General features: G+C 38.3%; 1 protein-coding gene across 4 annotated transcripts in view; it reads right to left on the bottom strand.

Annotated features, from left to right (window-relative positions):
• rbks (ribokinase) overlaps positions 1 to 14,188 on the bottom strand; it is a 51,675-nt gene that overhangs the window by 9,689 nt on the left and 27,798 nt on the right. For all 4 annotated transcript variants that reach the window (XM_005477526.4, XM_003445516.4, XM_005477525.4 and 1 more), the window contains 2 exons: positions 10,722 to 10,813; positions 1,761 to 1,949 (listed from right to left, as the gene is read on the bottom strand). In XM_005477526.4, the coding sequence (XP_005477583.1) occupies positions 1,761 to 1,949; positions 10,722 to 10,813 (281 nt within the window). The remainder of the gene's footprint in view (positions 1 to 1,760; positions 1,950 to 10,721; positions 10,814 to 14,188) is intronic.

The following is a 14,188-nucleotide window of genomic DNA, read 5'->3' as shown; positions in this document are numbered from 1 at the left end:
TCCCTCTCTTATTGATGTACATTACGTGATATTCCTTACTGTTAGAAGTGGGCTTGATTGCATAATTTTCCATTTGACATATTTTCTCTTGTTAATATGGAAAGAGCCTCTCGAGAACTGGAAAAACACAGCTGAGGTTATAGTGATCAGTACAGCATAAAAGTAAACAGCATATTTTAAAGGATACCATGCATATAAAAGTAAATATTATGTATTTTTGTTTGTTTCCATACTTTTAGATGTTATTTCCCCTCATAATTTTATTCATAATTTTTGCAAGCTATTTTAACCATTTGGAAGCTTGTTTCTGCCACACACAAAAAATTGCCAGGTTGATCCAAGTTAAAATTTCAAGTTATCTTGAAAATTTTGACTTAGACAGAGTATCTTCAAATTTCAAATGACTTCTAAGTAAGCTGAAATTGATCCATTATAATAAAATAACAATCAAAATGTATTGTAATTTCCATTTTTTTATCCCTACTTTCAATCAATTGTTATTTTTTGTTTATAATTGTTTATTTATTATTTTAGCTTCCTATTTTAACTTGGTTAGCAATTTATTAATCTTATAATTGTGACTATTTATCCAAACTGTTATGCTAATAATTTTGACAGCTAGCCACGCTTTCAGCCAACAGTTTTCCAACTTTTACTCATAGTGTAGCTTGCTATCTTTTACTGTTTGACTATATGTTTAGTTAAGGATTTTGTATTTGTTTATTTATACTTTGAATTAATTTTCATTTTTGTTATTTTTTAATTTAAATTTTTAATTTAAAACCACTGAATATTGCGCAAACTGAAAACTGGCCAGTCTCAGCATCTCTTTGGTGTCATTCTATATTTATATTTTGTATTATATTTTATTATTTTATACTGTTATATAGTGGAACATGAGCTGTCGGGAAACTTCATTTAGACATGCACAAAGAAAAACTGTCGGTTTGCTTGTTAGTTTCACTGGATCCCACTCAAGAACAGAGTTGATGAAGGTAACACACCTATCATATATTCTTCATCTGTCAATGATGTACACAAGCAGCAAGACCTTATGTTGATCATGTAGAATGCTTTTTGCTGTAGTTTGTGTTAGTATTAGTTGCACTATATATCTGCTTTCTTCTCTGCTTGCTCCTGTCATGTTGGACTAAAAGCTACAGTACTGAGTGGTGATTTCAGTAGACACACACACACACACACACACACACACACGCACACGCACACAAACAAAAACAAAAAACAGAGGAAGGCTGGAGTAAACCTGGGAAACTGAAAAAGAAATGTATCAACTACTGAACACATTCTATAAGGCAGGGTTTTTCAGTTTTAATAGCCTTTTTGATATTTTTGAACCCTAATCATTTATTAGCATACTTAACCAACTGATTGTTCATTAGGCTGTAAGAACTAACTGATGTGATTGAATCATTTCACCGCTTTGCTGGTTTTTGCTGGTTTTTGCTGGTTTAGTCATATTTAAAAGCAAAGATAAACCTGAATGGGTAACAAGCGAGTGTGGCGGGGTACAGGGGTGACTATACTGGCAATCACCAGCGGTAAACTGATGAAAACCTTAAATATCACCCAACTCAAGTGAGGTGGGTGAGTGGGACAAATATATTGGGTTTCTGGACTGACAAAAAATCTGAACCTATCCCCGAACTCTGGTCAGGGGATCATCAAAGTTAGTTTTTTAGGTTCTTAAGCTTTGATAGTTTATAGAAAATAGGCAATTGGAAAGGATATGGTATTCTTACTGTTGTGTCCACTGCTGTGACCACAGGAGCTGGAACATGTTTTAATGTAGACTCCCCTCCCTTGAGCACCACGCACCCTTGGGGTCCCAAGGTGACAATGACCGACCCGCAGCCTCGTTTCAGCAGCTCTTGACCAGCCCGATGTGCCTCTTCCACACTGGCTACCGAGGTACCGGTGAGCAGCTCTGCCTAAAAGGGGAAAACAAAGCATAACAGCATGAGGTGACACTGTTTATTTAACAGTTTTCTTCTAAATCAGCCTTTTTCTTTCCTTTGTCAGGGAGCCAAGCTAATCAGAGGTTAGGAATTAAAATTAAAGATAGAGTAAAACCAGGACTGGGGTGGGATACTGGGAACTGCATTATGGAAATTCCCTGTGGCACAAGCCCAGTACCACAGACTGTGTGGTTATCAAAGCTTCATTTTCTGCCTTTTTTTCTAAAGAAAATGTTTGTTTTGTCTCTTTAATGAACACAATTATCACAACAATTTATGTCCAAGGATCTCTAATTAGTAGTCTATTCTTACTTGCTAAAGCTAACTGCTCTGTGTTAACAGCTCTGGAGTTGAGTCAGCAGTTAATTACACACTGTGGTCAGACAGACTCATAAAACACATTCAGTCTGTTAAGGATTTGCTGGATCCGTCAGCAGTCTGCAGGCCAAACATTTTCAAAGAGTAGATGCTCTGACTATGCTGCTTCATCTGGCTCCAAAATGACTAAACAGTGACAGAGCAGGACTCGACAGCTGATGTTTGAGAAACAACAAGGAAACTCAGATAACCACAGCAGTTCTTTCAAGATTAGTTACAGCATTTATCTCTTGAGGTTAAAATATGCACTGTGCAGTGAAGGAAACCAATTTTTCCACAAAAATACAAGAACATGACATTCATGCTCTAAAGTAATGGCATAGTTATACAACAATGTATAACTAGCAAGCCCTTACTACAGTCCAAGTCACCTTTACATACATACCGCATACACAGTACGTTTATATGAGGTTGATGGACAATTTACATGACATACACAGTGCATACTAGATAACACACAGTGTTACAAAAGCCACAATACCAGCAAGCAAGCACACCTCGCTAATTAGAGCTAACCAAATCAACAATCAGATACATTCTTAAAAAGAAAGTAAACTGGCCAACCTGAACGACCACAGATGACAACTAAATGACAGAATTAAGAAAAACACGCTTGAAGAGATCATTGTCACCATCTACAATCAAGAGCCACCTTCATCAGTGCAAATATACGAGGTTTACAACAAGGTGCAAACCACTGGTTACACTCAAGAACAGTAAGGTCAGATCAGAATAGATCTAAAAGAGCCTACAGCTTTGGACAGATGAAACCAATATGAACTTGTGGGAAAAGAAAGGCATGGGGAAAGAGAGGGTCAGCTCACATTATCTGTCAAATACGGTGAAGGTAGCGTTATATGAGCTTATATGGATGCCAGTGGGATTATTACTGTTTATTGATCATGTGACTGCTGATAGAAGCAGCAGGATGGCTTCAATCCTTCAGGCAGTCACTGGATACAAAGGATTGTCATTGTTCTAATAGCTGAAAATGGGAGAATAATATTATATATATATACACACACACACACACACATATACATATATATATATATCTGTATATCTCAACATATGTGTCACTTTAGTGTCAAAAACACATGTGAATCTAAGTATAGTCTTATCTCCTGTGTACTGCATACACACACAAACACACACAGTGACAATGAAAAGCTAACACTGTCCCAACATTACTCACTTTAAGGCTACTTCCTCCTTCCTTACTGTACACCAAGCAAAGCACCCAAAGGAATTTGTAATTTATAATATTTGTCTATATTTAATCAAACTGACATGACTTTTCTCTTCTACTTCTTTTTGCGCTGTACGCTGATTTATAAATATTTCCCTTCTGTTGCTCATTTGTCTTGTTCGGTCTGCTACAGAATGCACTGCACTAGTTAGACACTAATCGTATTTTAGTGGGGGAGCAGTGTGAAGGCAGCCAATGCAAACAAAACTCAACAAGCTCATCAAGAAAGCTGGTCCTGGGAGCAGAGCTGTAGTCTTCTGTGGAAATTCTGCAGAGGAGGATGCTGAGGAAAATACTCAGTGTTCAACTCTGAGAGCAGCTTCAGTTATAAACACAGACCATAGAGATATGAAGAAATACCATGAGAGGTCTTTTGAAGAAAGATTAAAAAAATAAAGACGTTATTAAAATTATTATCTCTTGTTATTTTTTTGACCATTTTTGGTGTCTGTGCAGCGTGCGGTACTTTATTTGGATGCTCTTAATATTTCAGCTTTTTTTTTTAAACTTATATTATTTTTTTCTTTATTGTTATAAGACACTGGTCTTACTACTGGATTTATGACTTTACTTGTTTTTTGCTGTTAATGCTGTATGACAGGCACAAAAAACAAATAATACCATACAAAAAAACCCCTGCAATTTACTGAAATAAAATAAAACTACTTAAAAATGTAAACACAACTGAAACTATATTGTATATAATAGTTTAAAATCATTTAAAATAAAATACTATTATTTGTGTGAGTCAAGTGTCTATAAAAAACAGGTGTTTGTATTGTAATACCTATTCAGAACTTTTATAATTGTATTTTTAAAATGAAAATGACTTTGCCATAATAAATGTATACAATTACAACAATTAACCAATAAAACCAATAAAATTAAACATTTTTCAAAAATAAAAACTAAACTAAACTAAACTCACTCTGGATACCAAATGTAATCAAATTGAAACTTAAGCTATTATAACTGCTGAAATGTCCCTGTAATTTTCTCCTGCATTCAGACACTCAAAGCTGAAGCTGGATATGACTCGCTACCAGTGAGCTTCATCCACAGACTGTACGGGTACACTGCAGCAAACCTGGAGCACAGACTTGGATGGTTTGCACAACACAGTAAACAATAATATTTGTGAAACAGCTACAGTAATAACACTCCACAAAGACTACAACACCATAAACACAGTTGAGCAGCTCAGTTTAATGACTTAAATACTGAACTAATAGCCTATAGCTAATTAGATCTCATCAGTGGCTAAATGGATGACTTATATAATAAATTCACCTACACTACAGTTGTCATAAAAGAGGAAACCCTTCATGGAGACCAAATCTGTTTTTATATCAGGCTGTTCTGTAAAGTTGGGGATGTTTGCATGTGACACACTCTTGGAGCAAGGCCATTAGAGGAACTGCAGTTTTTGTAACTTCCATGTTAAATTTTCCACTGCCAGAACACTCAGCTGGCAAAGATGAATTACAGCAACACTGGCATAACGAATCTGCCCTAAACCCCTGAGAACAAACAAGCAAAACTGAGAAGAAATGAAAGTTTTAGATGGAAAAGTTTTGCTCTAAAGTTTGAGATTTCCAACTTTTGTTGCGGTCAAAATGCACTGGTTGGCTTTAGGGCAATATGTTTCCCAAACAGAGGTGATGCTTGAGCACTAAACAAACCAGTTCACTGCTCCAATTAAACCGTGTGTGAGATCCCTGTCAGATGTGAAAGGTAAAATTTGGCTCACGAGGTCCTCAGGTGGACATCAAAGATAATTCCCCTCACTATAAAGCACTTCAGCACACTATGTGGGCTGGGGATCAAAGAGTACCTGCACTTTGTCATCCTTAAGCCTCCTTTCACTCACCCCTCCTACCCCTGAGCGTGCTACAGCGAGACCACACACGCACATGCACCCGTACAGAATGTGTGTCAGCTCTAACCTTGCACGGCAGGGTCAAGATGTCCCTGATAGCGGTTTTGAATAGGGGATTGAGGATCCAAACCTCCCCACCCGCCCCCACTGCTTTTGTGATCTGTCAGAGTTAACAATGACCTTGGACAGTTCAAAAATAAACCGCAGAGTGTATCGGTGCTTTTAGAGCCCGCAGCCACCCCGGTGCTGTCGGATGCCAAAAGAGAAAAAGAGCCGTTTTGTTAGTCATCAGCTTCACACCAGGGCAGGGAATCAATCTACCTCCCTCTGCGCACAAGGATATGAGAGAAGTTGAATTACGTCTCTCTCACTGTGTGTGTGTGTGTGTGCATACTTACCATATACACCAACACACACACACATGCACTCGGTGAGCACCTATTCTTTAAAGCATATGCAGGATAAATTTGTTGACAAGGTGGGTGTATTTGCAAGAAAGTATATGTTCAGGCATAAAGGTGAAAAAAATATGCGAGAGTAATTTTATATATTTAGATTTTTCTTTTTGCTGTACAGCATCAGTTTTACCGCATAAACTATTTCTCCAAACTGGCAATATTTATCACCAGTATTCCTTAAATAAGTGTGTATAGTTCAATTTCAAGTTTTTTCTAAAAAGAAAAAAAACTTGAAATTGGCGGCATATTATAACCACAGTAGGAAAGAATGCTATAAAATCAGAAGAATCAGAAACACTAAAGATTTTTGGCCATTTTACTTCTATAGTAGGTCTAAGTTTGAGAGTAGTGGAATAAAAATATTCAAAATATATATTGGGGTTCTTTTAGCACTGATCTGATAAGTGTTGGACATCAACATTTATCAGATCAAATCAGTGCATGTTTAATGACATAATACCTTGTTCACATATTTACAAATTTTACAAAACAAAACAAGTAACAACTAATAGCTCAGGAACTATTACAGTCATTTCTTTACTTTAAACACACAAAAAACAAAATAATAAATTTTAAACAAACTAATAATAAATCTTCACTTCAGCAGTCTGTTACATACACTACTTTTTGGCTTTATTGGGTTTTTTTTAATACATAAATGGGTCATATATAGTTCAGAATCTGATTTATGAAATGTTTTGTTTTATTTTTTTGGCTATATAGAATAGAGATAAATCTAAACTCTTGTTTGTGAAATCCTTTGACTCTCCAAAAATGAACTGAGAATTGTAAATTATCATTATGAGTTTATTATAAGTAATAAATATTATTATAAGTAATTATGTGGGGGGGTTTAACAGGTCAAATGAGTTTTTAATCAGTTTGGTTTGCTTAGTTGGGTTAACAAACCTTAAGAAAAACAAGTTATGGTATTAAGCTGAACTAACTATTTTTTGTTGTCATTTTTGTTTCATTTTACATGCTGTCAATTTCACTGAACTTAATTTAGTATGAATCCTTTATGTCTACAACTGTTGAAGCCATTTGATACCATTGTCAGTACAAAGAAAGCCTTTTAGACAGTTCCCAATCATGGCATGAAGAATGAAAAGTTTAGAAGACTTAAATGCCAACCCCAGGTCACGGCTACAGCAAATGTAAATATCATTGGGTTTCTGTTTGAAAACATTTGGTTACACTGGGCTAATGAGTAGGCACTGATCCTGTGGAAAAAAATGCAAACTAAATGTTACTTTTGAATCTTCTCAAGTTACCGAGATCTCCTTGTTGAATGAAGCGTCATCTGAGGTTTGCGCCTACTTCATTGAAAGTAAAACAACAAAATGAGGCTCAAAGGCAACCAGTCTAAACACAGACAGGGTCATTGTTCTAATACCACTATTTATCTAATACAACTCTCCCAACATTTACTTCCTAGAGCTTATTACAACTTTCATTAACTCCAAGTTACAAGAACTTGTGATTTTAACTTTTAAAGCACTATGAAAACAATGATAAATGATACATTTTAAGTTGTGTAAACTACCAAAAATACTGCCAAACACTGATGAGTCGATAACTAAATTTCAGTGTGTTTTTATTATAAAGCAAAACACTGTTGCTTGTCTCTTTTCTTGTGAATCTGATATCTACTAGCACATCAGGAGCGGCTGCTTTGTTTTTCATTACTGTTTTTGTTGCACAACTTTATCTTCTTGTTAAATACTTGGTATTAAATCTATTTGTGGGTCCTGGCAGCTCTTGTGTTAGATGAGATTCTGCTAGCGTGCTGCGGTACGTTCTCTCTCGTTTTGCTGAATAGACAGAAGTCCCCCCCCCCCCCCCCCCACAAAAAAAATCCTATTCAGTTGTCATTCTTGGCTTTCCAGCTTTTTATTAGCACTATTCATGTTTTGCAGGTCTTTAAGCTATATAAAATCGTGGTGTATACGACGTCCTGGACACCAAAGTTTGAATGCTTCAGAAAAGACTCACTTTCAGGATTTTTCTAGTGCGAGTAATCCAAAACACACAGCAACATAGTAATGACTAACCATGTGTTGGAGACAGGATCATCTCAGATGTTCTCTTAGCTAAAGTTTGGTCTTTTTTCAGTGTCTTGCTCCTTCATCCTCATCATTGGATTAACCTCGACCCCTATATCTATATGTAGCTAGCCAACAGGTATTAACTGCCATATGTAAACGAGCCCATATTCACTAAACCCCGCCCAAAACATAATACTTAATGGTAATCTTCAGTTTGGGCCAAGTTATAGCAGCGCTGTTTATTTTTATGAATGCTTTTGAACTTTGGTTCTATCCCTTAGTGGGACATTTTAGTGCTCTTTCCACCCCTGCATACTGCATAATACATAATTGACCGTACCTCCATGACCTGAAAAAAGAGAGAAGACATGTAGCTCTTTCCTCAACTCTCCCTTTCATGTTCCCACACCTGGGTACAGTGCTTCATCGCCTTGCATCACCACATCAAATACCAGCTCCCAGCCAAACTCACATAGACTTCAGCCCTGAGGGGGTGACTGACTCAGTCATACAGCACATCTGCCCTCTTGTTTTTATTACCATTCCCATCTATCCCTGCCCCCTGTCGCTCATCTGTCATCACCTGGCATTCAAGACGCAAGCCGCCATGACAGAGTTTTTACCGTAAAAGGGTGGAGATCAACTGTTTCTTCATACCAGAGAGCATTCATGTACAGCCAGTGGCTGGAGTGAGGTTACTGATGTGCCAGCAGGGGACATGACCTTGGAGGCAAATCACTGTGGAAAGGCGTCATCTCAAACTTGTCATCCTTTCCTTTCTGGACTGGACATCTGTTGACAATCATAAGCTGACTCACTGCTTGTAAAGGTGAGGCTTTGTTGAAACTACAGACTGTAGTTTAAGGACAGAGCCTTCAGGTATAAAAACATTCCTTCTGATAGTCAGCAGAGTCCAACACCTCCAGTAGAAGTCTGTGTCGTTTGTATAAAAGTCTATGAGAAAATAACCCTACATCAGTAAACTCTTTTCTGATGAGTTTACAGTCTCATTTACTAGTTTCAAATCTTTTAAAGCATGACGTTTATTTTATAAATTATGGTCTCAGTCAAGAAGAAACTAGCATGATTTAGGTTAAATGTACAGAAATTTCAGGGAACAAGTACAAGTACCGAGCTCAAATCCATTTTTACTTCAGACCCGACACAGATTCAACAAGGTGCTGGAAACATTTTGCAGATTTTAGTCCATACTGACACTATATGACAGCTTCACATAGTCTCTGCAGCTCTGTCAGCTGCATGTCCATGATGTGAATCTCTTGTTCATTCACATCTCAAAGGTGCTTTATTGGATTGAGATCTGATGTTTGTGGAGTCAAATACTCAGGTAGACTGTGGCATTTAAACAATGCTGATAGTAAGTTTGTCAAGAAAATATCCCCCAAACCCTTAAACAACTACCAACAACCTCTCAGCTACATTTGTGCTGTTGGTGCGTTTTCAAGCATTTTTTTAAGTTATGTGACAAATAGTATATCTTTTAGCTGTATGGATAATTGTAGCCTACTAACAGACTGTTCAAGAAGTTGGTGATGTATTTTTTTTGTTTGTTTGTTTGTTTTGGTGTTTTTTTGAGGAAAATTCTAGTGGTTTATTTGTTAACCAACCCAGTTAGGATTAGCGTTATTTATCACTTTATGCTCCACCATTTTGACCAAACGTAGTCACTTTTTGCTCCAAATAATTAAGATGGTTTTGGATAAAACGCTAACACCGAAGCTTTAAAATGTAGAACGCATCGACTAGATCCTCATTATACACAGTCTATAGTTGAAACTCATAAATAATCAAGTAGTAGGATATAAAACTTCAGACTTGCATGCAGCATATTGTTATCATGCTTTTACAGTGTTCCTGTATCTTAAAAGCAGTGTGAAGTCATGAGCTTAACTAGCTAACTCTATTAACAATGTTACAGTGGGCAAAATGGATGCTAAAAAGTATTTTTTTTCTTTCTGCTGTGTAAAATCCATCCATCCATTTTCTTCTGTTCATCCAGCGTATCTGGAGCTGCCATAGGGCGTGAGTCGGGGTACACCCTGGACAGGTGGCAAGTCTGTCGCAGAGCTAACACAGACAGGCGGACAGTGGTTCGCAGCTATGGGGAATTTAGATGAACCAATTAACACAACCAACTACGTGTCTATGGACTGTGGGAGAACCCACGCAGACACAGGGAGAACATTCAAAGTCAACCCAGAAAGACCCGTGTCAGCTGGTGGATTCAAACCCAGGACCTTCTTGCTGTGAGGCAACAATGCTAAGTACTGTGCTGCCCCAATTTTTCCAACAGGCAACTTTTTTAAAAAACAGCTTTTGTTGATTAGTGTAGAATTTAGCCAAATATGATAGAAATTTGCATTTATCAAGAATTCAAAAATGCAAAGACATTTATAGATGAGTAAAATAATTGTCCAAACTTTAGAATCTTGGCTACACACATGTATACTCAGCCACCAAAGTTCATTTTAATCCAGGAAAAAAAAAACAAACTATCAAATGCAAATGTGCAGTAGAAGAAAAGAAAGCTGGTCAATTCAGTATGCTCTGTTTTGTTGTTTATGACTAGTTTCAGCTTCCTCTTGGCCTTGCAGACGTGAGTGTGTGGATGAGTGAGGAAGGCAGAATTATTGTGTGAGGAAGCATAAATGCTGTGATAAATACTGTGAGCTGTGTGTGTGTGTTTGTGTGCGTGTGTGTGTGATTCATCACCTCAGACTCATTACAGCAAAACACGTCGGAGACTCTGTAGAAATCTGGATCCAAGTCAGGAATGGCCGGCGCTGGGTTGAATATTGTCTTCACTGCAAGAAGAAACCATGCAGCGATCTGTGTTATTGACCTCAGTGTCAAACGTCAACATCTACAGGATAACATGCAATCATTAACAAGGCAGAAAAATATAATTGTTCTCCATAATAGACCCTGTTATAGCTGTCAGCCTGCTTTCAGAAGGATACGGTTTTTCATAAAGTCCCTCTGTGACACATTTTACAATTGTGTGGTGTTTCTTTTCCATTTCTGAGCCTCACTGCCAAGATCTGGCAATGCCTTAATTAAACTTTCAATGGGAACAAAGGCTAGCAGGCTACCGCTGGGGATTGCTCTTGCAAGCAAAGCTCAAGTGGATCAGCTTCTATAAAAAGACACCTTTTAAACAATTAGCATTCCCTGAAAAAAAAGAAAAGAAACCCTAGTGAAAAGACCTTATATCCTGTACCATTTCATGTTACACCCTTAACTGAGTTCCAGCAATGTATGTATGAAATGGATTCAGCACGAGATATACATTGAACCCCACATATGTGTGTCAGTGTGTGGGTGAGATGAGTTGTGACCCTTTGAGTGTGCTAAGGAGCGCAAGCGAGGGAGAGAGCGAGAGTGTTTTTGTCAGGAGTAATCCTCTGTACGTGTTGCACATCACTGTCTGATGCATATTCATGAGCGAGGAGCATTAATGCATCTAATACCGTGATTTCTGTGTATGTGCGAGGATAAGCCCAGCTTGACGAAGCGATTAATTCCGATATCTCTGTGTACAAAATAAAGCCTCATGCAAGCGTGTGCGTCTGAGGGAAATATATGTTCAGCGTTGGTGACATCAAAGTCTGTTGTGCTAAAGTGTGTGCCTAGTTGCTGCTTCTGTGTGTGTTTGCGTGGGCACATAAGAGAGCAGCTGCGTGGGTTTGCTCAGGGCTTTGGCCACCTGGCGCTTTGAGGTGGATGCTGGGCTGCTCGCGAGTAAAAGTGGAAATAATGTCTCCGTCTCTTTTTCAACTCACTCATACTGTACTGCAAATATGCCCATGTGAGCTAAGGCCATGTCACAGATAAGAGACACCGGGCTCTTTGCGACTCTTCTCTCTTTTCACTCTCTCTCTTTCAACTGAATTGCACCTCAGCTTCCATGAATTTGGGATCCAAGATAAGTGCGAGATTTGCACCTCCATTTTGCGTTATAGAAAGCAGCTTGTCATCTGTCAGCAGAAAAATTTTAAATAGATTTCTTTTGGTAATTATTGATATAAGGATTATGTTAAAGTCATGCCTAACAACAAACTGAAAATCTCTCTTCAGACACCTCATGTGACAGTAGAACCACATGTTGACAGTCCCAACCCTGGTGATGAATTCACAGGGCACAAGCCCAGGAAAAATGTTCTGTTTCTCCTCGTCTCATGTCGTGCCTTTAGGCTTGGGAACTGTGGACTCTTTAAGCCCACCACTAGCTTTCCACACAAGTGAAATTTGGGTAAATTTGAAACAGGAGTTCAAGAGTTCTGTGCCCATGGTAAAAAGAGGCCAATTGTCTGGAAGCTGCCTGGACAAGCCAGAGAAGGTGATCTTGAATGGGGGGGTCAGCCACTTTAAATCAGCTAGCTTTTTGTTCATACCTCACATGCTCCAAAGCAGTAAAAAGGTCAAATTTGCACTGTTCAAAATTTTTGGTGCAGTATAAAGAAATGTATTCATGAAATTTATTTTGAACTTCTGTTTTAACCATAGATTCTACTTACAAGATGGAAATAACTTGTGGCTCTGAAAAGTCCAGCCACAGTTTAGCTCATTTGGGCTGAATGTTCCCTTCACAGTGGTCAGTGTGAATTCACAGCACTCATGCAAGACCAGTGCTTTTGGGAAAAAAAGCTTCTAGGTCTGAAAAGCAGTGTGGATGTGCCTTAAATCTGCATTTATTCTAATGGCCAGTAGGGGGCGATTCCTGTGGCTGCAAAAAAGGCTGAATTGTATGAAAGTCTTTGAAAGAATGGTCCTAATTCCCACCTGATTTATTATCTTAGTAAACATTATAGAGATGATTTTATGGTCTCAATTAATAATTTCATGTCTTACAGAATACAACATGTTGTTATTTTGTAAATCTTGATCCAGTGTAGAGGAAAAAAGATAACAAAACAGGGTTGAATTTGGCTGCTCCGAACAAGATTCTTGTGATTTACAAGCATCCTTTATTCCTTGATATTTCGGTCAGATCCATGTGTGGTGTCAAAAATCCACGATGGCAGTGATGAAAATGCTCAATGGGTGACAACAACAGGCGGCAATGTCCAACATCTTTTGTACACAGTATATGGTTTTAATTTAAATTGTGTTCATTTTTTAAACCAATGAAATAAACCTTTTACTCTACCGCTTCTCTTTCCCAAAAGGTGTTCCTCAAAAATTTCATTTTCTTTGCAAAACTGTACAAATGATCTTAAAAGCCTCCATATTTAAACTTGTTTACATTCTAACACATTAAATTCTTATCCCTCCTACTCTCTTTAACAACTCACTCCTTCTCCTGTCACATTTTTTCTCAGTGCTCCCCAGAAGCTCACATGCACACTGAGTGCATGACTGCAATTAGGCACAGCAACACAAAACCTTTTGCTAATTATGGTATGTAAAACTTGATTATCCTGTTAATTGGAGTGAGTGTCACAACATATGTGGAGAACTTGAGCGGCATTAACAGCCCGCCTTTAGTCACAACGTGAAGTGAAGCGCTAACCTTGCACTGTATGCCGTGTAAACAGGATAAATGGAGAAAGTATCACTGAATCATGCAGGATTACTCATGCTGTTGTCTTATTCAGGCTATTGTCAGTAATCATATTATTATTTGTTGCCAGAACAGTTAGAAAGCACAAAGTCTTCTCCTTGGCCTCATTTAGTATACATGCAATACACAATTTGAAGCACAGGAGCTTCCCCATATGCAGCTTGAGTGACACTTCTAATACACTGATGCATGAAGGAATTGGCCTCACTGATGCGCTGAGCTCTAAACGTCACTTAAACCAGTGTCTGTGTCTCAGGTTGCTTTGTTTTGCTCTCCAGGTGTTAGTGAAACCACACAAACACACACGCACACACGCTCACAGCTGCTGGGACAGATGTGGTGACACTGGGATATGTGCAGACTGAGTCACGTCTGGCAGAAAACGGTGTGCGTATGTGCGTGTGTGTCATGACTCCGGGGTTTTTATCCTGGCAGGTTCAAAGTCTGGTCGCACATGTGGCGGCTGAAAGAGCAGCTGGAGCCGCTTCAGACAGTTTGAGAATACAGTGGGAAAGGTGGACGGGAAAACAAAAGCAGAGAGAAAATAGTTAGACAGAGATCACTCACACACTCTGACATGCATGCACGCACACACACACACACACACACACAAACA

The sequence above is a fragment of the Oreochromis niloticus genome, linkage group LG19 (assembly GCF_001858045.2).
Source record: "Oreochromis niloticus isolate F11D_XX linkage group LG19, O_niloticus_UMD_NMBU, whole genome shotgun sequence".
Taxonomy (NCBI): Eukaryota; Metazoa; Chordata; class Actinopteri; order Cichliformes; family Cichlidae; genus Oreochromis; species Oreochromis niloticus.
This window is presented reverse-complemented; position numbering and strand designations above follow the sequence as displayed.